We start from the raw sequence: 23,362 nt of genomic DNA, 5'->3' as shown, positions 1-23,362 counted from the left end.
CCAGGCTGAAACCAGGAGCTTCTTCCATGGGTGCAGGGGCCATCTGCATCTGTTTTCCCCAAGCCACTAGCAGGGAGCTGGATCGGAGGTGAAGCCCCAGGACACGAACTGGCACCCCATGGGATGGCGGCACTGCAGGCGGCAGCCTTACCCCCCACGCCACGCTGCCAGCCCAGTCCAGCTCCCTTTCTTGTGTTCCATTTCCTCTGCTGCAGTCTGAACAGGCCCCTTGCCTGCACCTGCTCACACACAGCCTTGGTCAGCAGGGCTCGTGACGGGGCTCTCCTCGCTCTCCTTTCAGATCCCAGACCAGGCTCGAGTCGCGCCTTCTTCCTCTGACCCGAAATCTAAATTCTTTGAGCTAATTCAGGTAAGTCTGACATCTGTGGTGGAAACAGGCGGTGGCCTAACTCTAGATGTGGAAGGAGTCACTGAGGCCCCAGAGCCCTGGCCTCCTGTAGGCTTGGGAGGTGCCACTGCCAAGCCCTGAGGGGCTGGGCGGAGGCCACCACAGGCAAGGACATTGGACACATGGTGTTGAGTTCCTAGCACATCCTGATGTGCTTGTGCCCAGCACTCACGCCACTCAAGGGTGGTGCTGGCCATGGGAGCCTGGCAAGCTCAGGGTTCTGCGGGATTAGCCTGCTGAGGAGGTGTGGAATCCTGGACAGAGGGCCATGGAGCTGCTGGGGAGCCCACAGTGGGGCTGGTCCAACCTCAGCTTCTCTGTCCTGCTTGTGGTGGACGGGTGCTGTGAGTTCTTCCATGTTTTTTCTACCTCCAGCTTTTCTCATTTAAGTCTGGCCTAGATCCTGGACCAGGGTGCTGATTTGTGAGGGTCAGGGACTGAAGGAGGTAGCCTCAAGAGTAGCATGTACATTTTTCTGAATGGAGTAGAGATCACTTAATTGTTATCCAGCCAACCGCTGGAGAATCCTTGCCTTCAGTTTTATTGAAGGGCAGCTTCTATATCCTGGTGACATTTCCTTACAGCTCTGGTAAATCCATCTCTACTAGGGGCCTCGGGGTTCTTTCTTCCCCAGCCTTTCCTAATAGGTCCTGCAGGAGCACTCCAGGCAGATGGAAATAGATCCCATTTAGTGCATGGTTAGCTAGAGAAGACGCCGCAGGGAGCGTGGTTCCAGAGCAAGTGCTTCCTGTCCCTGCCTCTCCCAGCCTGGCCCACCCCCTCCAGGCACCATGCTGAGTGCCTGTCCCTTCCCCCGAACCAGCAGTGTTTCCTCTGACCCACGGCTGCAGGGCACCGAGATTGACATCTTCAGCTACAAACCCACGCTGCTCACCTCCAAGACCCTGGAGAAGATCCGCCCCGTGCTGGACTACCGCTGCATGGTGTCTGGCAGCGAGCAGAAGTTCCTCATCGGCCTCGGGGTGAGTCTGCAGCGGGCTTCCTGCCCGCGCTCAGGCGGGAGCGCCTCGAGTCTGCGCACGTTCTCTCGGCGCCAAGGAGCTGGCACTCAGACCCTGGCGCAGGTGCTTGAAGCTTCGTTTCCTTTCTTCCTGAGTTTCCCTTGTGCCTTTCATTCATTCTCTTGTGTCTTCGTGTATTTATTTCTTCAACTCTGCGTGCTCTGAAGGGAACACTCCCCTTTTCCTGTGATGCAGAGCTTCCCTGCCTAGCAGCATGGTCAGTGGGCTCATCTGGCTTGAGCGCCTGCAGCCATTCTTTGCCATCACCGCCCTCACCCTGTCATCCCCTGGCTTGCAAAGACATCCCCTGTCCTTTCTCTGGGGCCCTTGGAATCGAAAATGAGGTGAGGGAGAGCCTTGGCAAATTCTTTATCTTACTTAATTGAGTAAAATTATTGCTGTTTCTTTCAGCTCTGACTTGTCTGTTTAATGTGATCCCTTCTTCAGTTACTACTTTGGTGCCTTCACACTTTGTCCTTTTCTCTTTGTACTTCTCACTCCTTGTCCTTCACCAGCCCCCCTCCCCCCACATACTCCCAGCCGGAGCTTTCTTGAGGGCCACTAATCATGACTTAGGTCTTTTGAAAGATCCCCTGCCCTGTTCCCTGGCAACAGGACGAAGCCAGATCTCTGCTTCCCTCTGCTGAGGCAGCAGAAAACTAGCACAACAAACGTCCCCTCTCCTAGACATTGTTCTCTGACGTGTCCCAACCCCCTTCGCTAGTAGCTGCCAACCCAAAGGCCTTTGGAGAACCAGGTCTCTCACTCCTCGGCCTCCGTGCCTTTCTGATTCCCCTTTCTCTCTGCCTGTAGAAGTCCCAGATCTACACATGGGATGGCCGCCAGTCAGACCGCTGGGTGAAGCTGGACCTGAAGACAGAGCTGCCCCGGGACACCCTGCTCTCTGTGGAAATTGTGCATGAGCTGAAAGGGGAGGTCAGAGGTGGTTCTGCCCCCTGTCGGCCCCACAGCTGGGGAACGGGCCTCTGCCAAGCCCGAGCTAACTTGCTGGCTTGGTGTGGTGGCTGACAGGGCCCTGGCTAGGAAGGGTTTCTAACTGTTCCTTTCCCTGAGCAGTGGCTCCAGGCCACAGGGCGTTCAGGTATGAAGGAGCGGTCGTGTGTGTGTCAGAGGGGCCCTCTGTCATCTCTGCAGTGAGGGCCTTGGGGATGCTTTCAGGCAGCGGGTTTAGTTTGACCAAGAATCCCTCGGGAAGGGACTTGTCATTCCCCAGGAGCAGTGTTAACTACTATACAATGACATTCAGAACAGTAGGCAGCGAGAGAAGTGGCAAAGGCTGGGAGCCCAGTCCTGGCTGGCCGTGGGAGGCCCATGGTGGCAGCAGCCTGCTGCCCACTGGGGTTGGGGCTTAAGGGGGCCCATCATCCAGAGCCTTGGCTTTTCACCTGACAAGCCCTGGCCGGTCTGGTGCTGAGAGGGAGGCAAGAGAAGCACCCTGCGTTTAGCTTCCCACCCTTCCCCAGCCTAGGTGGCAGCAGGCCAGCACGCTGTGGTGGGCAGAGCGGACAGTGTACTTGTCCTTCCAGGGGAAGGCCCAGCGGAAGATCAGTGCCATCCACATCCTCGACGTCCTTGTGCTGAACGGCAGTGATGTTCGGGAGCAGCACTTCAACCAGCGGTCTGACCTGGGCCCCAGGCCGGGGTGGGGTGGGGGGTGGGCAGGCGGCTGTCGGAGCTCGGCCTCTCACCTGGGCCTGATCTGCTACACGTACATCCCGAGGCTTGCCCCGCCCTGCCCATGGGCCAGTCCCAAGGGCAGAGGGTGAAATTGGTACCGGCTCCAGAGGATGCGGGGGCTTGGGCCTTGGTTGTCGTATGTGCCAGCAAGATGCCCAGACTGTGGCTGAACAAGAGGGCGACCTTGGGGGGAGGAGGGTCTTCTCGAAAGAACACGTCCTTGCTCAGGGCACCCCATTTAAGCTGGCTCACTGGAGTGGCTGCCCTGCTTTGGGGTCTTGGCACAGATGCAGAAAGTTCAGCTCAGGGCACTGAGCACCCTTTGGGAAAGCCAGCAAGACACAGGGAAACGTGAGGGAGGGCGTGGGTGCGGATGGCCTCAAAGGCGGGGTGGGCTGCCTTGCTGAGTGGCTTTGCCACTGGTGCTGTGAAGACACCCTGGGGCAGGGGTGCTGGTGGAGTCACCGTTGTGTGCCCGACTGTCTGGGTTGCAGAATTCAGCTGGCTGAGAAGTTTGTGAAAGCGGTGTCCAAGCCCAGTCGGCCTGACATGAATCCCATCAGGTGAGCACGGCGCCCTCTCTCACTCCTCTTCCCTGTTGCTGCTCTGGCCAGTGTTGGCTTCTCCTGTCCCATGAGGGAGGGGAGGGCTCAGCAGAGGGGACTGGGCAGTTGGAGTTTGAGAGAAGACTGCCTTTGTCAAGCCGTGTTTCAGGGTGCTGGGCAGGTGGTCCCTGTGCCCCAGTGTAGCCCCCATCCTGCCCGGCAGTGGGCAAGCTGCCACAGGTGGAGGCTAAGGTGTCCTCATGGCACACGTGTGTGCTTCTGAGCACTGACGCCCAGCTGTCACCTCTACACCTGCTTGTCATTAGCCTATCACCTGTCACCTCTACACCTGGGTGTCATTAGCCTATCACCTGGCCTTTTTTATTTTTATTTATTTTTTTCCTCCCAGAAAGAAGAGTACTTAGGGAATAGGAGTGTAAGGGAGTGGTGTCCTCAGTGCTTGGGCTTTGTTTCCCTGTTAGATGTGAAGGTTCCAGGCCCCTGAAGGGGAGAGGAGGAGGACAGATGCAGAAAAAGCTTGCTAGGGTAGCTGGGGCCTGAGGTTATCACCAAAAGGGCTCTGCTCCTCGGGGCTTCACTGGCAGTAGACGGGTCCGTTTACACTTTATTGAATCCATTTTCATCTCCCTTTTAATGTAGATTTCTTCAGTGAATTACCTCCGGAAGGGAGGGTGCACTACAGATGCCATGTCAAAGTCTGAAAGCAACTTCTGTTTTCAGATGTCCTGCCAGCCAGGAACTGCGCAGTAGCCGGAGGTCTGCCTGCTGGGCCTCCTTAGCCAGGAACAGTTGGTCAGGGCCCCCAGGGGTGGTGTCCTACATCTGGGTAGGAGTCCCCTATCCAGTATGGGTATTGGGATGGTAAGAAGGCCAAAAATCCAAGTTGACCGAAGTAGGCAAGAGCCTGACCTTTGGTTTTCTGGCCTCTGTTGACGGCGCAAGTGACCTGGGGCTGGGAATGCTGGCAGACATCTTTGTAGGCCAGACCTGTCCTCCAGGGCCCACAGTTGCACTCCTCAGTCACTCTAGGCAGGCCCGAGGAGCTGCTTGGCAGCGCTGGAAACGTAAGGTTTGTCAGGGTAGGACAGCAGTGCCCCAGGCCGGGCGGTTGCGGGGAAGGCCTGGCGCACAGGCAAGGGTGGGTGCTGCCTCCTGCCTGCCAGCTGCTTCCCGCAGAATGGCCCAGAAAGCGTGTCCTCTCCCCCTCTACCTGCAGGGTGAAGGAGGTGTACAGGCTGGAGGAAATGGAGAAGATTTTTGTCAGGTGAGTGCCTCACCCGTGGGGAGCAGGGTGGGAGGCGCAGCCTTGTCCAGGTTCTGTTCCCTCTGCCCAGGTGGGTTGGGGGTAGGGTGGCAAGTAGGCCCTAGTGGCTCCCTCCATGCCCCACCTACCTGTAGCCAGGAGCCCCCTGGCTGCGAGCTGATTGTTAGAGCTCCCCTGTTAGGAGAGGAGCAGGGTAGGTGTGTCAGGCGGAAATACAGGCTCGTTGATGCTGTACTCATTAACGGCTGTCCCTGTGAGGGGCCTGAAACACTAAATCCCAGCTCCCCATGCTGAGACTGAGCTTGAGCCTGGAGGGGTAGCGGGGGCATAAATGCCTCCTTATATTCTTTGTGGTGGGCAGGCTGTGGGTGTCTCATCCTGGGAGCCAGCAGGCTGAATCTTAGTGCCCTGGAGGTGCTCACTCTAAACTCAGTGGCCAGTGATGCCAAGAGGGGAACTGAAGACCCACTGGCACCTGTGGTCTTGTCTCCCCATTGTCGCGGTCACCTTGGAGCCCCCAAAAAGCAGTAACACGGCAGGCTCACCTGTGACTGCTCCACCTCCATTGTTTGGTTGGGAGTTGCCACCTCCTGAAGTTGAACCAGGATGAAACACTGTGGCTGGTAGGACCTTGATACTACCCAGAGGCTAATGCTGGGGCTTTTCTGTCTCATTCTTCCTGCCTGGGGAGCCAGGTTGGAAATGAAGATCATCAAGGGTTCCAGTGGCACCCCCAGGCTCAGCTACACAGGGCGGGATGACCGGCACTTTGTACCCACGGGCCTCTACATCGTCAGGACGGTGAATGGTGGGTGCCCCCTTCTCCCACTGCAAGCCAGAGTGGGGGACAGACAGGCTGCCCTGCTGAGCTCCACTGGTCCCTTAGGGGGATGGCATCTCGAGCCTCTCCTGCTGTTCTAGGTCCTGGGAGCCAGGACTGCAGGTAGAACAAGGTGGCTCCGTGGCAGAAGGGCCTTTGTGATGGCCAATAGTGGACCCAGAATGGCAAGCCTGGTGGCTTGGGGAGGGAGGCTGTATCCTCATGGGTGGCCCTCCCTGCTCCTGGAGAGAGGCAGGAGTGCCCCTGCCAGCTGGACCCGCCCCTACAGGTCCTGTGTCCTTGCTAAGTGTCCTTTGTTCTCGGCAGAGCCGTGGACCATGGGATTCAGCAAAAGCTTTAAGAGGAAGTTCTTCTACAACAAGAAAACCAAGAAGTCGACCTTTGACCTCCCCGCAGACTCCATTGCCCCATTTCAGTGAGTAGCCCCTCTCGAAGCCTGTGCTCGACAGCCCCAGTACTGTTGCCAGGATGACAGCCTGGCATCCAGTGGCACAGCAGGGCCCCCTAAAAGCTGGGAGCAGAGTGATGCCAGCCTGCTGTGATGGCTGGGGGTCCCGAGTCTGAGGGGCTGCTTGTGTGACCTGACACTGGCCTGGCAGTGGCAGTGTGCTAAGGTCTGCAGCCTGGCCCTTTGGGACTTGAGGTCCCAGGTCCCCCGGGAGCCCAGCGTCCACTGGCCAGGTCCCTCCTGTGCCTGTAATCAGTCCGACACTTGCCCCTGGCACCACAGTAATAGTGGTGGGCGAGCCCAGGACTGTCAGCGATAGGAATCCAGTTGGGTCATCTTAGCAGCCACAGCTGCTTGTTGGGGAAAGCTGGGGCCTACAGGGGACACTGAAAGGTCTCCCCTCCCTTCCCCAGCGTCACTCTTACGGGTGTGGTGGTCTTCGGCCTGTGCCGCCTGGCTGCAGCCCTCTGACCTTTTTCCCCTTGCCCTTCCCAGCATCTGCCACTACGGCCGGCTCTTCTGGGAGTGGGGGGATGGCATCCGTGTGCACGACTCCCAGAAGCCCCAGGACCCGGACAAGTTGTCTAAGGAGGACGTCCTCTCCTTCATCCAGATGCACAGCGCCTGAGGGCCGTGGGCCGCCCCACCCTGCCGCAGCCTAGTGCCCTATCGCTTCCCAAGACAGAGCAGGGCAGGGTGCTCAGGACCTGGGGCCCACAGCACTGTTTCTTCCCCCTCTTGGAAAGAGACTGGAGCCCTCAGCCTGGCCCCGAGGGTCCGTCAGGGCCTCCAGAAGACTGCACACGTTCCTCGCGGAGCCCTCTCCTGCTGAGGCAGGTGTGAGGTCACTGCCCAAGGTGTGCGGGGCAGGCGGGGCCATGGCAGAGGGCGCGGCCGCGCTCTGCCAGATCCTGTGGACTCACTTTTCTGAGTCCCATGCACGAGGGTGGCCGTGTCCCCGCTTTGCCCACGTGAGTGGGTAGAGGCCAGGAGCAGCTGCTCTACAAATCAAGGTTTTGTTTTTTAAACTTGCAGTTTTGATGCCAAGTGGGAGACTTTTTGTCTCCTCCCCTAGCCCGTCCCGGCCTTCCCAGCCTGAACCTCTGACAGTCCCGGCAGGCCGGGAAGGAAGAGTGTAGGTCCTCCCCCTTGGTACTGGGTGTGACTGCCTCCCAGCATCGTGGCGCCTCCCTGGGCCCACACCCTCGACTCAAGCCTTGGGCAACTCTAAAAGGGCAGGCATCAGCCTCTCTCTCCCTGCCAGCAGCAGCTGTTGCCCTCTGGCTGTCACACAGCTGTCTTGGCACTTTCCGGGGGGTGGGGGAGCGTAGCTCCTTGCTACCCTTCCTCGTGTTTTCCCCCAAGGAGGCATGGGCTGCTTTCGTTCAAACATGTGGTCACTCCATTTCCTGTATCTTGGCAGAGGCAGAAGGGGAAGCTGGGCAGTAGCTTTGGGTGGGGGAGGGCACCTGTGGTGGTTGTTAATGGGAAATACCTCTCATGTTCAAGTGGGCTCCCTGGAGCCCCATCCCAGTGGCAGACTGGTTTCCATGGAGATGGGGCACTGAGACTCCAGCATGGGGTCCTGCATCCAGCCCCGAGGCTGAGGCGGCACTGCTGAGATGCTGTGTTCCACCCAGTTCTGGGTCTTCCAGTGAATCCCACAGAATCTCGGATCATTAAAGATAAACATATTTTTAATGGCTGTGTGGCTCTGTGCTGGGGCTGTGCTTAGTCCTCTGTGCTTTGTGGTCTAGGACTGGCTTGGATGAAACGGCTGGAGGTGAAGGGGGAGGAAGCTGTACTCAGAGAAAACAGCACTTGTTTAATGGGAGCCAGTCCAAGCTCCTGGGCCCCCGCAGGGCTCCCAAGGCCTCTGCTTGATGCCAGAGAAGAGGCCCAGAACAGTGGGAAAAAGTCTGCAGCTCCCAGCAGAAACACGAACAGGAGCGGAGATGAACTGACAGCCCCAGGAGGGCAGGAGGCACCGTTCCCCTTTACATAAATCACACAGCTCACTCGGCAGTGGCACTGTGACAATCCAGGATCAGCCTGTGTGACTAAAATAACAGAGGTGTCAGACCAATTAATGTCACCAGACAAGGAGGAGGGAGAGATGGTCTTGCTGACCCTGGCCAGCCTCCCCACCAAAAAGGCCACTGTCACCACTGGGGGACCCCTCCCATGGCTGTGGTCCTTCCTAATCCTGCGTCTACCTTGCTGGACTCCAGGGGCCTGCCTTGGAGTCTCACAGCCTTAGGTCCCTGGCCAACTCCTTCCCCCATTTCTATTTATTTAATTGGTTTCATCTCAGCTGCCCAAGCGCCGCTTCCCAGCCTCCTCCCCTCTGCCCCATGCTGGGAGGGGCACATGCACAGAGGCCATGGTGATGTCTCTGTTCGCCCCCACCCCTGCCACTTCTCACTGCAAACCACGCCTGATTTACTGGCCACTGTCACCGTAAGTCTGATCATTACCATGGCTCTTGCTGCCCACTCCTCTTTGGGGCCTCACCAGCCCTGCCTGCCTTTCGAAGATGGATTAACTCCACGCTCCCCAGGGACCTCCACATGGCCACTTCAAGTCCCCACGCCGCCCTCTGCTGCAAAGGCTGCATTTTTTCTGCCATGATTGAGGGCAGGATGGTCTGGGGACAGACAAGTGGCAGTTTCAGCTTGGAAACTGCTGTCTGCTAGTTCCCCGCTTAGGCTGGGGACGTGCCTCCCCTCTGAGTTCTAAGCCGAGACCTCTTTCCCGTGCCCCCGCCCTGGCTGCAGTGGGACCGTGACTGTACTCGGCAGGCGGGAGCAGCCCGTGTTCTTTATTGCCTCCCCTTGGGCTTCGGGAGGAGCCAGCAGCCCCTAGGCCAGGGCGGCAAGGGGGCCTGGGCCACCAGGAGGCCGTGCTCAGGCTCTGGGCAGGGGCGTGAGGCCCTGGCCCCTGCGTCTTCCGAGGGGAAGGCTGTGCTGGCCGCCGCGGCTCCCAGACTCACATGGCCCAGCAGGTGTAGATGAGGGCCAGGAGGACGAAGATGGCCACCGAGAGCAGCGTGTTCTTTCGGTTTTCCTGCCGCAGCAGCTTCAGCTCCTTCTCTGCGGGGAACACGGGGTAGGACAGAGTTGAAGCCTGTCTGTTGCTGAAGGTGGAGGGGACACCAGCCGCTTCCTTAACGCTAACAAGGACCCTGTCCTCTACCTGGAGCCTCTCAACCTTTCACTGCCAGTCCGGTCAAGTCCCCGCGCCAGTGCTGATCGGCTGTGCCAGGGGCCTGAGGGCTCACCAAAAAGGCCGCATCTGAAAGCCAGGCTGGGGAGCAGGGTGTGTGACCCTCCAGATGAGTCCTCTGCTGCCCTCCCCGGGCTAGCGGAATGAGGGCGCTCCAAGGCGGCCAGGCCCTCACCCTAACTCCCTCCATGCCACAGGCCGGCCAGCGGCTGGGCCTCTGCAGGCTGGGCGGCCAGGCTGTGCCACCTGGATGTGAAAATCACTTAGCCCACTCCAGGCAGGCCGGACAGGCCCGGGGAGGGAGCGTCGGTGTGCTGCTACCGTGTTGACCTCGACAGGTCCTTCTGGGGTGGCCTTGCCAGCAGCACTGGCCCCCCAGGGGAGAACTAAACACGCAAGTCTGAGGAGCCTCCCTGGCCTTGGGTGCCCGGCCACTGCCTCCAGCCCCCCACCCTGGCTCTGTGCCTGGCGCCCAGAAGATGGCAGCATCGCTCCACCCGCAGGGCTCTTCTCCCAAGAGTAAGGTGGTTTTCCTCTACCACCCCCTCCCATCCACGATTCTCCTGGGACAGCGTGGAGTCTGGGGGGGGAGGGGAGCAAGCAGACCTCCCAGGTCCCTTCTGGACCTGGCTCCAGTCCAAGAGATGACAGTCATAGCCGGTCCCCCGTCCTCCTTTGAACAAAGGAACAAATCCGCTGTGTGCCCCCAGCTGGCTCCAAGAATCCCTCTGTCCTGCCACCGTGTCGGGCCCCCTGACCCTGCGTGCCCTGGGCACTGGAGGTGCAGCTGGTGACTGCGGAATTTCTCACCGTAGCTGGAGGCTTTGCTCATCAGGCTGTTCTTCTCCTTCTCCAGAGATCTTCTGTAGAGGAGAAGGAGTTTTTGGGCTGAAGCCCTGAGGGGCAGCCGGCACGGGGGCAGGTAGGTCGGGGGCTGGCTGGACAGGAGCGTTACCTGGCCTCCGGGCTCAGCTCCGCCCTGTGGAGCCTGGCGTTCACGGCCTCCAGGTCTCGCCGACACTGGGAGAGCTTTTCCTCCAGCCCGTCGATCTGAAACACCACAGGCGAGGATGCGCTCAGAGCCTCTGGCTGGCAGCAGGGGCACTGGGTGGAGGGACCCTCTCCACGTTTGCAGTGGACACAGCCTCCAGATTTTCACATCAATCTGCTGGGCATGCACTCCGGCCCGCCCGCCTGCCGTGTCCTTGCGGAGCCACCCTCTACCACCACTGCTTCAGACAGCAGCCCACACCCCACGGGGAACAGGTCCACAGCTCCCCCGAACCTGTGTGTGCAGCGCGGGCTGGGGTGGAGAGGAGCCCCCAGCTGTCTCTCGCCTCCGGAACCCAGCTGGCCCACAGCAGGGGCAAGCAGAGCCCTGAGTGCAGCACCCGTGCCAGAGGCACGTCTAGAGGGGAAGGAGACCTGGAGACGGCCCTGACTTCTGAAACACTCCTCGCTCCGGGACGTGTGATCAGACACGCAGGGGCCGAGCAGAGGGTGTTTTTCTCACAGACATACTTCATCTCAATAAATAATGCAGTCTTTTAAAGATTCATTTATTTATTTGAAAGAGTTACACAGAGGAGAGGCAGAGAGAGAGAGAGAGAGAGAGAGAGAGGTCTTCCATCCACTGGTTCACTCCCAAGATGGCTACACTGATCTGAAGCCAGGAGCTGCTTCCGGGTCACCCAGGCAGCTGCAGGGGCCCAAGGACTTGGGCCATCCTCCACTGCTCTCCCAGGCCAGAGCAGAGAGCTGGATCAGCCAGGACTTGACCAGTGCCCATAAGGGATGCCGGCACTTCAGGCCAGGGCGTTAACCTGCTGCGCCATAGTGCTGGCCCCCAATAATGCAGACTTCAGAATATACACTTTTGGGGCTGGCACCGTGGCTCACTTGGTTAATCCTCCGCCTGCGGCACTAGCATCCCATATGGGCACCAGTTCTAGTCCCGGTTGTTCCTCTCCCAGTCCAGCTCTCTGCTGTGGCCTGGGAAAGCAGTAAAAGATGGCCCAGGTGCTTGGGCCCCTGCACTTGCATAGAAGACCAGGAAGAAGCTCCTGGCTTCAGGTCGGCGTAGCTCTGGCCATTGCGGCCATTTAAGGAGTGATCCAATGGATGGAAGACCTTTCTTTCGGTCTGTCTGTAACTCTACCTGTCAAAATCTCTTAAAAAAAAAAATATATATATATATATATACACTTTCATATGAGAATAAAAGTCAGGTGAAAAACAGCACAACTCAAAAACGCTTCCATTTCTTGACTTGGTTCTTGTACAAAGACCCCATCAAGTAGCTCTAAGTTGGGTGGGAAAAAAAGTAAGCTCCTGAGGCCAGTGCTGTGGTATAGCAGGTTAAGCTACCACCTGTGATACCAGCATCCCATATGGGTGCCAGTTCATGTTCTGGCTGCTCCACTTCTGATCCAGCTCTCTGCTGTGGCCTGGGAAAGCAGAAGAAGATGGCCTAAGTGTTTGGGCTCCTGCACTTGCATGGAAGACCCAGAGGAAGCTCCTGGCTCCAGGCTTCAGCCTGGCCCAGCCCCTGGCTGTTGTGGCCATCTGGGGAGTGAACCAGCCCATGGAAGATCTGTCTCCCTCTCCCTGTAACTCTTTCAAATAAATAAATACAATAAAAATGTTTTAAAAAAAATAATTAAGCTGCTGAAAAGTTGCTTGCCAAAGGTACTGTTTGAGCAGTTTCCAAGATGTGTTCTTGGAATATTTTAGTGCAAGAATGTTTTGAAAAAATATTGGCCTGGGTTTTCCAAATCTGGGTCCTGCATCATGCAGCCGGCATGGAAAGTCCACGTCCAGGGCACGGCATGGCACAGCAGGTTCAGCCACAGCCTGTGACACCGACATCCACACTGGAGTGCCAGCTGCTCTGCTTTCAGTCCAGCTCCTTGCTCATGCACCTGGGAAGGAAGGAGAAGATGGCCCAAAAGCTTGGGCCCCTGCCACCCATATGAGGGACCTGGATAGGGTGCCAGGCTCTTGGCTTCATCCTGGCCCACCCCCAGCTGTTGTGGCCATTTGGGAAGTGAACCAGCAGATGGAAGATCTCTGACCCTCTCTCTGTCACTCTGCCTTTTACAGAAATAAACCTTCAAAAAAACAAAAAAGTCTAAGTCTTATTGGTCGCTTCTCGGGGGCCAGGCCAGTTCTGCATCCCTACTGGCAGGAGCCTAGATCTCGGTGGGTGGGCTCTGTCACACACAGCGGGCCTACAGTAGTGCCTGCTGGTCCTGTAATGCTCCACTTCTCCTCTCTGATTTCACTCATTCTCATCACATCCCTGGGAGGGCTAGCAAACATGATCTCCATGTGACAAGTGGTAAAAGGGGTCCCCAAGTGGAATGTCATCCCTTCTGACTTGGTTCTCTGCTCGTTCCTGTCGGGAGCTTCCCCTTGCAGGCACAGTAGGCAGGTATGAATCCCTGCTCCCAGGAAGGCTGGTGAGAGTCCAGAGCAGGTGGCAGGAGAGCCATCCGCCCTCGCCCTGGCCAACACTGGGTCAGCCACTGGCCCTCTGCTGATGACTGGCCCAAATGACACATCCACCCCCACCCCTGCTGGCCTGGCCACGGCCAAGTCCAGGAACAGGGTCTGGAGTTAACTGCCTGGGTAACTGTGTCCCTCTCTGCTAATGGGCAAAGGAAAGACTGCCCTGGGAAGCGGCCCAGCCGGGAGACAGGGCTGTGCCTGGAGAGGCCGACGGCACCCCGGAGCCACGCCGCAGGGAAATGCATGCCGAGGAGCAAGCTTGGGAGAGCCTCAGCCTGATGCTGGTGCTTCCGGCCACCACGCTGTCCGTCCTCACAGCAACACTCCCCAGCAGGCCCAGCCCAGCCCCGGGACCCAGAGACACCATTTCCATCCCACGATGTAAAAACTACAACCGGGGCACCCACTTCCACAGCAGCCCCAAAGAAAGCTGATGTCTCGTTGCTCTTCTCTTCCCTAACGATGCAACAGGTCCTTGGATGAAGCTGAGCATTCTTGTCATTGCTTCTCCTGTGTTTCCAAACCCCACGAGCCCCTAGGCTGGCCCGTTCCACTCGTGTCTGTGACCTGCCTGGCCCCCAAGGGCGCCTGCACTGGTGGCTCCCATCCTGGAAGGCCTGGTGGCCACCTAGTTCCTGGCCGCTGCAATCCTCGTGTCTGCAGCTGCAGTGAGCAGGTGGGACTGGGGGGACCGAGGGGCTGGGAAGTTCAGGTCTCATGTCACAGCTGGAGTCAGAAACCCTCCCTTCGTGCCCATAGAAGCTGGCAGGAGAAGCAACGACACGTGCACATAATGCGCACGGATCATGCGAGGTGCTGCCTGCCCAGCACACGCCTTGGTCCTGCCACCACAGCGCCCTCCCCGCAGTGGACAGGTCACTCTGGGGAGGGAGCAGGCTGGGGATGTCCATCCCCAAACGCCTCCGGGAGGCTACCAGGTGCCCAAACAAGTGGTGATCGCCCAGAGCAAGGCCAGGAAGTCATGCTAAGCAAGACCTTCAAACTGAGGCTGGCAAACCCCAAGTGGCCGCGCCATTCTGCCCTGACCTCCGGACAGCGCCTGAGGAGCTCACAGGCAGGGGCCTTCGTCGGAACAAGCCCAGTTCATCTGCAGTTCCCCTCAATATCCCCGCTTCCATTTGCCACTTTTTAATGAGGCTTAAACGGGTGAACACAAATCAAGGTTTTAGGGACTCAAGTTCTAACCTCCCTCTATGAATATTTATGTCCTGCTGACAGCTCTCTGATTCCCTTCTAAACAGCAAGCTCCCCTTCTACGGAACCCAGCCGCTTGATGCGGGCTGAGAGGGAGGCCGTGATGGTCAGGAGGCCCTCGAGCCGGCCACGAAGCCACCCTGCGACGCGACGCTGCCGGCTCTCCAGCTCCGGGCGGGCCCGGGGAGCTGGCCAGCGGGCACTCTGCCGCACTAGCCGAGGCCGAAGGGCCCCGGGCAGCTGTGACAGCATAAGGTGCTCCGCAGCACGCCGTCGCTACCACCACAGGATGGTTCTCACGGGCTCTTTGGGGAATAAAAAGTACGTAAGTTAATCTGCAGCGAGGTAAGCGAAGGCGACAGAAGTGGGGGTGCGAGGCGCAGAGACATCCCCTCTGCTTGCTGGCTGGCAGAAGCCCCTGGGGCCCGGATCTGGGCAGTTCTCTGATTCCAACAAGGGGCTCAGCAGGGAGGGGCCTGTGATGTGGAAGGTGAGGACCGTGGCACCTGCACAGGCCACCTACCCAGCTGGTGCAGGGCCTTGCCGGGGATGGATCTGGGGTGGGGCACCGGAGCCGGCACCGAGCTGCAGAGGCTGGGCCTGGCAGAACCCAAGGATGAGAGGACTGGAGTTTCATCCCAGGTGGAGCAGACCCTCGGGCAGTAAAAGTCCCAAAGGGATGACAGCAACTCCAGCGGGGCGAGGAGGTGCACTCCGAGGGCCTCGGAGACTCCCAGGGCTCCCTTCCTGCAGGCAGGACAGCCGACCAGCAGCGAGAGGCCAGCCCACGACCGGCTCGGGCTAGGATGGGCCTGGAAGCATGGCAGGGGTGTGCTGCCAGCTGTGAATGGGAGAGGCAAAGTCACACAACCAAGGTGGGGACATCCAAAGCCCTCAGCCAGCCAGGCACGGTGTGGGGGCAGGGGTGAGGGGCATGACAACAAGAGAGCCTACACTCAGATAACCCAGGTCCTGGGGTGGGCAATGTGGACACCTGCATCCCATATCAGGGTGTTGGGTCCAGTCCCAGCTCCTCCGCTTCCAACCAGCTTCCTGCTAACGTGCCTGAGAAGGCAGTGGGTGGTGGCCCATATGGGCCCCTGCCACCCCTGGGGGAGAACTGGATGAAGCTCCTGGCTCCTGGCTTTGGCCCAACTCAACTCTGGCTGCTGCAGGCATTCGGAGAGCGACGTAGCAGACAGAAGATCTAACTGTTCCTCCCTCCGTCTCTGTCACTCTGCCATTCAAATAAATCTTAAAAAATAAAAACCCAGGTCAATTGTTACACTGGGAAAAAGAGCAGAGTCCAAGACACGCATCAGCAGGCAAAGCGGAGCTGCCATCTGCAGGGGGCGCAGGCTCCCCTGGTCAGCACCCCACACAGGCACAGACTTGGTCGTGGTGTCCTGCACAAGCAGTTCAGGGGAGCGGGAAGCAGCTGGGTGGGTGAGCGTGCAGGGTATCGCATGCAAAGTCCACTCAGGCCCCAGAGACCAGCAGGGTCCAAAAGCTGCCCATGGGGTCTGCTGGGGAGTCAGCGAGGCGGGGAGCAGCAAGGAGAGAAGAGGCATCTAAGGCAGGGAAGGGGCCCCCCTCCACAAGGACACTGGGGGCCCGGGGGAGGGCCCGGGGGCCGGGATCCAGGAAGTCTGCACGCTAACATAAACACCCCCACGGGTGCCGCCACCCGTCAGGATGAGAACCGAGGCCCTCGCCAGCGAGCCGCGACTGGGGGTGGGGGAATCAGGCTGGTGGGCAGAGGAGCAGGGGAGGGCGCGCCGCCCCACAGGAGCTCCGTAGCAGGCTCGGCACCGGAGGCGGCAGGGTGGGTCACGGGGTGCTGGGGACAAGGTCCCGGCTCCACAGGGCCGTGTGCCTGCTGCCAGGTGTCACGGGAAGCCAGGGTTTGATTTCCAGAGAGCAGGGCAGGGACCCCTCACACAGCTGGCGGCTCAGCAGCCCCAGGCAGCCTTGGGGGGGGCACCTTATTCCACAGCTTTAGGGAAGTCTCCTTGGGGGCCGATATGCCATAAAACCACTGTGCTAAGGGAAATTGTAAAACTCACCAGAAATCCCCGCGAGGCAGCTTCTGAGGAGTGCAAGCCCCTGAATGTGGTGGCTCCGGCTCCCGCGTGGCTAACCGCTCAAGCACACAGGCCAGGCCAGGGCCTGCGCGTGCCCACTGGCCCCCGCGCTCCTCCTGCAGAAGGGGGCCAAGCTTCCCGCGGTGAGCGAACCAGCCCGGAGGCGGCCCTGCACCTGAGCCAGAGCTGCTTCTGAGAGGGGGCAGCGGGCGCCCGCAGGGCCTGGCTCTGCTCTGGTTAGGCAGCGGCTCTGGGGAGCGTCTGGCCAGCGGGGCTTGGTCTCTGTCCACACCACATTCACTGCGTGAGCGGCGGACCCAAGTGAAATCTGTGTGCCTGGAGCCCAGGTCTGTCCTCATGCTGAGCCAGCTCCCGGCTGCCCACACATCCCAGGCGCCCTCCTCGCCCACACTGGCAAAGCATCCTCCCAATGTCACACGCGACATCCAGTTTGGAGACGAAAAAGGCAGAGGAGAGAGGCCGAGGAGCCCGTCTCCCCAAGGGTTAACGCACAGCGGGCGACAGCAGCCTGGGGACTGGATTTCAGGAAACCCATGCGCTTGCACATGTCGGAGGCCCCAGGACATTTACTGCACCGTGCAGAGGCCCGAGTGCTCGCCCAGACGGTCTCTGGCAACAGCGAGTGGCCTTTCCATCCCGGGGCCTCCCAGTCACACAGCCAGGTCACATGGGGGTCACAGGCCTCGGTCCCCCAGGTGACCAGCCTCAAACCCCAAAGGGCTGATTACCCACCACCACCCAGAGGACGCTTTTCTGTGGAGGCAGCTCCCCGGGGGCCCATGGCTCCTGGAGGGCCGCTGCACTCCCAGCTGGAGATCAGGAGGCAAACCCTCCCGCTGCTCAGCAGTGAACGGCTCTCTGGACACTCCCCCCGCCCCCCACCCTGGGCCAGGAAGCCAGGGGCCCTGCTCGGCCCTGTGGGATCCCACGGCCCCTGGCCCTACAAGCAGGGTCGAAGCGGCCCGGTGACGACAGTGCCAGGGCGGCCCCTGCCTGCAGCCTGCAGCCGTCTCCCGAGCCACAGCGGGGTTCAGGGTTTGTTTTCTCTTCCCGCCCCCATACGTGTGTATACATATATATATAAAATTTTTTTTTGATAAATTAGCAAGAGCTTCTTCATCGTTGAAAGGCTCAAAGCACTTTTCAAGAACTGGCATCCACCCCAGGCCTTATGAATCCATTAATTAAGATGCTGGCAAACAGCCACCCCACACATGCTGACAGCCAGCCGCGCTAGGTAATGAGGTTTTAGTCTCCTGACCCCGTCAAGTGGAGCGGAGCCAGACACAGTCTGCCGGGCAGAAGCACCTGCCCGACGGCGACCCGGTGCGCCCCCTGCAGCAGGTGAGGTTCACTTAATGGTCAGCAGCCCTCGCGGGCCCTGCACACGTCCCGGCCCCCGGCAGTGCACTGGTGAGACAGACGCCAGAGAGGAAGGTCCTGTCCCTCAGGCCAATTCAGCAACTATTTATGGAAGGGCCTCTGAGCTGCCTCTGGCCAGGCAGGCTCCCTGCAGCCTTGGGCACCGCCCCTCTCGGGCACAGTGCCTCCATCCCTCCTTGTCCTCAGGGAGCTTACGGCAGTGGCTGATGAAAAATAAGTACAGGAGCCGGCGCCGCAGTGTAGTGAGCTAAGCCTCCGCCTATGCTGCCAGTTCAATTCCCGGCTGCTCCTCTTCCGATCCAGCTCTCTGCTGTGGCCTGGGAAAGCAGTAGAAGATGGCCCAGGTCCTTGGGCCCCTGTACCCACATGGGAGACCCGAAAGGAGCTCCTGGCTTCGGATCAGCACAGCTCTAGCCATTGCAGCCATTTGGGGATGGAAGACCTCTGTCTCTCCCTCTCTCTGTAACTCTACGTCTCAAATAAATAAGTAAAATTAAACAACAACAACAGAATCAGTGCCAAGTGTCGAGGCCCCTTTCCTCCTGCTGCTGACCCCGGCCTGGGCCATGTTTCCCCTCAGCCGCCGGCCCCTCTCCTTCATGGTCAGGGACTCTGCCCTCTCTCTGGGAGGGACTCTGGTGAGTTTTGGACAAGCCCCATCCGTTCTGTACAGCCCACTCTGGTCACTGGCCAGCCCAACACTGGCTCCCCACCCCTCCTCGCCTACAGGAGTTGGAAAAGCTCAACAGGTGCTTCCATAGCCTCGCTGTGGTCCTGACTTGGTTCTGTCCAACGAGCTGTTCCAGAAATCAGCCGGGAGCCTGCTGGGACAGCTTTGGTTTTGCTGCTAACGGGCAAACAGTGTTGATCCTTTTTCCTTCCCGACTTAGAGCTGACTATGGTGACTGGAACTGTGGCAGCTCTTCTGTGACTACGAGAAAACAGCCGAGAATGAAGAAATGCTAGCCCCGCACAGCTGAGCTTTTCAGCAAGTGCCAGCAGCCACCTGCCCACAAACTTCCAGGGGGAGAGAAAGTACACTCCTATTCAGTGACGTGGACAAGGTCATCTCTGTAACCGGTACCCAAAAGCTTTCCACACTCAGGACTCTCGTACTAGTTACCACATCCCACCAAGGGAACGCCCCTTGATGACGTCAGCTAGCAGCCCACATCTCTGTGAAGAACAAATGGCCATCAAAGCCACTAAAGCCACCAGGCTAAACAGACCAGCTACAAGAGAAACAAGCAGTAACAGGGACAGCTCGTTCCTACGGGAAAGCGAAAAACACAACCAGGCTTCCCAGCAGCCTGATCCCCGCGGTGTAGACGGAAGTGCGTCCCTTCCCTCTGCCCAAATCCTCCCACCAGTTGGACTGAAATACAACTTCCCTCTCCTCCCATACAACACTACAACCAGCGCTAGGTCTGGGGATGTCTCATCCGAACAAACATTTTCTCTTGTTATTCAGAACAAACTCTCAGCAACTAAAACTCTGAGACCTCACAAGGTGGCAAATGACTTGGATAAAAAGGCTTCAAAAGGAAGCATGAGTCGGGGGGCTGGCGGGGGCCTTGGCTCTCCCAGGCGGTGACTGCCCGGTGCAGCCGGCCTGCGCCAGCCCCCGGGGTGAGTGTCGCCTGCGTGGTAATTGCTTCATTACAACAAGTGGAGACGTCTGCAGGTGCGAGCGAGCTCACTGGTGGGGGTTTATTGCACTTGTCAGATTAACAAACATTTCTGATTAAATCACCACTTCATTGGCTCAGAGCGCACGACTTTTAATAAGAGGACAATGTCTACTGCTGCTGAGCCTCAGCGCGCGTTTGGTCCTCAGACCTGCTGGGGGCCAGGGGAGTGAGGGGAGACGCCAGATGCCAGGCGTTTTCCAAGGCACAAGTTATGGATCTCACGTTAAGTTCATTTATGTATTTGAAAGAGTTAGAGAGAAAGAGGCAGGGACAGAGAGAGACAGAGAGAGAGACAGAGAGAGAGAGAGAGAGAGAGAGAGAGAGAGAAGAGAGAGAGAGAGAGAGATCCTCTATTTGCTGGTTCACTCCCCAAATGGCCGCAATGACCAGGGCTGGGTCAGGCTGAAGCCAGGAGCCTGGAACTCCATCTGAGTCTCCCACATGGGTGCAGGGATGTACTTGGGCCATCTTCTGCTGCTTTTCCCAGGCCATTAACAGGGAGCTGGTGCAGAAGTGGAGCAGCCAGGACATGAACCAGCGCTGGTACGGGGAGCTGTGTCGCAGGCAGCAAGCTGGTAGCTTTACCTGCTACGCCACAACGCCGGCCCCCAGATCTCAAATCTTTGAATATTCAAGCAAAAAGAAATTTTACCGAGACCAAGATGCCAAATATCTCTACCTTATTACATATATTGATACCTCTTACGCGATCAAGAGGTTAAAACATATGGAGTGGGAGTCAGCCCGGTGGGGAAGATGCCTATTTGACACTGGAGTGCCTGGGTTTGGTTCCAAGCATCTGAGTCCAGCTTCCTGCCAGTGCAGACTCTGGGAGGTAGCAATGATGGCTCAAGTAAGTGGGCTCCTGCCACCCACATGGAAGACCTGGATTACACTCCCAGTCTTGGCCTCAGCCTGGCCGGCCCAGCCACTGCAGGCATTTGAGGAGTGAGCCAGTGGATAAGAGCGCCCTCTGTCTCTCAAAAAAAGGGGGGTGTGGGGAGCGGGAACTGCTCCATATAAGGCCCTAGAACTAATGCCTCATCGAATCCAAAACACTTTAAAAATCTGTGTCAGCCAAACAAAAGACACCTGTAATTTGTATTTGGCCCACAGTGAGCCTGTACCTCTGTGAAGTTCAAGTGCTTCTGCTACAGAAGAGAAAACTGAAGCCCAAATAAGAGGGTGGACTGAGCCACAGAGGAAGAATGCAAAAGAAAGAAAAGGAGCCAACAGGAAGAGCTGCCACTTCTGGCTGGTGCACAGTGCCAGGGCCGGCCAGGCGTCTCGTTCCATCCTCAGCCACAGAGGCGGGCTGCAATCCGCAGTGGCAACTGCAGGGCCTTCCCTTGAAACACGCCGGCCCCTTCTCTCTCTCAGGGACGGAACTGCAGCCTGGCCCGTGGCCTTGGGGCTGACAAGGGCCTTGCCCAGCCTCCCCTGCAGCTAGATGGGACCTCAGAGGTCAGCTCTCGCCTGTGGAAGTGGGCAGCCTGGATCCCTAAGACAGTGGGTGTGCTTCCTCGACTCTCAGCCAGCGGACACATCAGTGAAGGCCCCGGGGAACCACAGAGCCACCAGCGTCCTGGAGCTGGCAAACTATGGCCTGTGGGCCTCACCCGGTCTACCGCCAGTGTTGGTAACTGTTTTTACATTGCCACACCCACTCATTTACATACTGTCTGTGGCTGTTTGTGCCTTAAGACAGCCTATCTATGTACAGTTGCTCTATGTAACCGATGCCAACATTGAATTAGCAGCTGCTGAATCAGGTTAGGTGCCTGTGAGTACATTTTCATCAAGGGGTCCATGCAAAACCTTGCTTTATGTGCGTTTCTGTTTAGAGACCTTATTTAACACATATTGTGCGTCCATTAACATTGACAGTACGGAGTTACACGGATCAGCTCATGCGTGAACAAGCTTTATCTAACCTATTTTCTCTGCAAGGTACAGCACGCCCTTCCTGCACTTGGCAACATCTCGCAGCATTTCAACACTACACTCAGGGCCACCTTACACAGCGAAATCACCAAAATGCACAAAAATGCCACAAACAAACGGGCACTAACTAGACCAGGGAAGAACTCACTGGATGATAAAGCAGGAGAGCCGAAACCGGACCCGAGGTGGGAACACGGACCTTAGGCCACTCTCGTTTCTTCTGCGGCTTTGAATTGGCCCAGAGTGAGTGCAAAGGCGCTCTGGGTATTAACCTGGGGGCTACAGATACGCCGCAGCCACCGGGCACGCAAGCAACGCGGGTTGAGCGCAGCTGCAGCAAGCCACACGGGATGGGGAAAGAGTTCGAGTCTCCATTTTTCAGCAGGCTTTGTAAGTGATTCTATGGGTTCTTAAGCTTGAGAACCAGTGAAGGACGCAGTAGGGCTGAATCAGACTGCCACCCTGCACCTGTCTGCTAACCCTGGGGGTGGGGAGGAGTCTAAAGGAGCCGAAAAGGAAGAGGCACTTCCAGGAAGCCCACCTAGGCTGATCTGCTCCACGCCACCACCTCCACCTGGTGCTACCTGCAACCTCACGTTCCTCACCTGGGCAAGTCTCACACGCGACAGCAGCATACAGCAGTTGCTCAATGTGTGTCTCTTTTCCTTCCCTTGCGCATACATGCAGCAAGTCATTTCAAGCCCTCTGCTAGCCTCGCCATCTCCAGAATTTTCCTTACGGATTCCCAAAGGTTCCCGAGGTCATTTCACGCTGCAGGGCTGATACCCCAGAGGAAAGACGACCCATCTCGCAGGACGTGTGAATCACCAATCCCATTCAAAGGTGCATCAACAAGTTCACGACAAGTGTCTACTGCTGAAAAGCTACGCATGGCTTTCAAGCTAGGTTTTGCGCCAAGATAAAAGTTTTAACTCCATTTTCCCACGAACTTTGGGAGCAGCCTCCCGCCAAGCTGCGTGGCCCCCTCACGCTTTGCTCCCGGTCCCGCTGGAGCCCCCCCATCGCTCCACAAGCCACTCCCCCGCCGCGCCGTGAGCCCCCTCCCTCCTGTGTCCCGCCTCCTTTGGGGCTCCCCTTCACCTCCTGGCCTCCCGCTGCCCCCTCGCCTGGAGCCCCGAGCAGTCTCGGACCTCCGGCCACCCCGCCCGGCCCCCTCACCCCAAGCCTCCCTCTCCCAGAACCCGGGTCGCGCTCACTTCCTCCCTCCCTCCTTCAAAACCTGCAGCCAGGGCGCCCCCAGTACCCCGCGGCCAGGCAGGGGTACTGCCTCATCGTGCGACCCAACTCCCACCTGCCCGCTCACCTCCAGTGCGACGCCCAGATTCTCCCGCTTCTTTTTCGTCATGTTACTTGCCGGGATCTCCCGGTCATTACTGGACTCGCCCACTGAGTAGCACCACGCAGGCGCAAGTATTCGTGCTGCTTCCTCATTGGCCGCCGAGGCCGCAGGAGGTGGGGCCACGTGGTCGCCATCTTGTTGAGGGGCACGGCCGCCTAGGTACAGCCATGTTTGTGAGGGGCAGCTTCCGTTTGAGGCCTCAGCCCAGGGCTGGGGAGAGGCTAAATCTGCCCAGAGAGGAGGGGCTGCCCATTTCTTGCCCAGTTCGAGGCCGCCTTACAACGCTGAAAGTCTTAACCTCGTTTTCTGAGCCCTTCCCCTTCAGCGACCACCCTACCCAATTTTATGCCAACCTTGCCTTTCCCGTATTCAAACTTCACATCCTTGGAGGCCCCGCCTTGGCCCCTGGGCCCTTTGGGATCTGATAATAGCCTTCTATTGCTATTCCTCCTTTTGTCTTGAAAAAATTTTTTTTAAAGATTTTATTTATTTGAGGCCGGCGCCGCGGCTCACTAGGCTAATCCTCCACCTAGCGGCGCCGGCGCACCAGGTTCTAGTCCCAGTCGGGGCGCCGGATTCTGTCCCGGTTGCCCCTCTTCCAGGCCAGCTCTCTGCTGTGGCCAGGGAGTGCAGTGGAGGATGGCTCAAGTGCTTGGGCCCTGCACCCCATGGGAGACCAGG

General features: G+C 58.3%; 2 protein-coding genes across 5 annotated transcripts in view; one reads left to right on the top strand and one right to left on the bottom strand.

Annotated features, from left to right (window-relative positions):
* The window catches only part of CMTR1 (cap methyltransferase 1), a 49,664-nt gene extending 41,715 nt beyond the window's left edge, over positions 1–7,949 (top strand). For 2 of the 3 annotated variants that reach the window (XM_089333258.1, XM_051854781.3), the window contains 9 exons: positions 302–370; positions 1,261–1,392; positions 2,245–2,367; positions 2,979–3,070; positions 3,624–3,692; positions 4,912–4,959; positions 5,655–5,767; positions 6,107–6,215; positions 6,744–7,949. In XM_089333258.1, the coding sequence (XP_089189384.1) occupies positions 302–370; positions 1,261–1,392; positions 2,245–2,367; positions 2,979–3,070; positions 3,624–3,692; positions 4,912–4,959; positions 5,655–5,767; positions 6,107–6,215; positions 6,744–6,876 (888 nt within the window). In that variant the 3' untranslated portion in view covers positions 6,877–7,949. Of the gene's footprint in view, positions 1–301; positions 371–1,260; positions 1,393–2,244; positions 2,368–2,978; positions 3,071–3,623; positions 3,693–4,911; positions 4,960–5,654; positions 5,768–6,106; positions 6,216–6,743 lie in introns of those variants that run through there. The other variant, XR_016234104.1, reaches the window with a different exon arrangement.
* On the bottom strand, positions 7,928–22,794 carry CCDC167 (coiled-coil domain containing 167). Of its 2 annotated transcripts, XM_008262861.5 has the most exons (5): positions 22,646–22,794; positions 10,429–10,523; positions 10,284–10,336; positions 9,241–9,340; positions 7,928–8,308 (listed from the first exon to the last, which is right to left on the bottom strand). In XM_008262861.5, the coding sequence occupies exons 1-5, from the start codon at positions 22,685–22,687 to the stop codon at positions 8,296–8,298; spliced, it is 303 nt and encodes a 100-aa protein (XP_008261083.3). In that variant the 5' UTR covers positions 22,688–22,794; the 3' UTR covers positions 7,928–8,295. The 2 variants fall into 2 exon arrangements, with proteins under 2 accessions (XP_008261083.3, XP_089189385.1); XM_089333259.1 differs by lacking the exon at positions 7,928–8,308 and having other exon boundaries at positions 9,038–9,340.
* Between the last annotated feature and the right edge of the window lie 568 nt (positions 22,795–23,362).

The sequence above is a fragment of the Oryctolagus cuniculus genome, chromosome 5 (assembly GCF_051225735.1).
Source record: "Oryctolagus cuniculus isolate XC-2025 breed Fujian yellow rabbit chromosome 5, ASM5122573v1, whole genome shotgun sequence".
Taxonomy (NCBI): domain Eukaryota; kingdom Metazoa; phylum Chordata; class Mammalia; order Lagomorpha; family Leporidae; genus Oryctolagus; species Oryctolagus cuniculus.
This window is presented reverse-complemented; position numbering and strand designations above follow the sequence as displayed.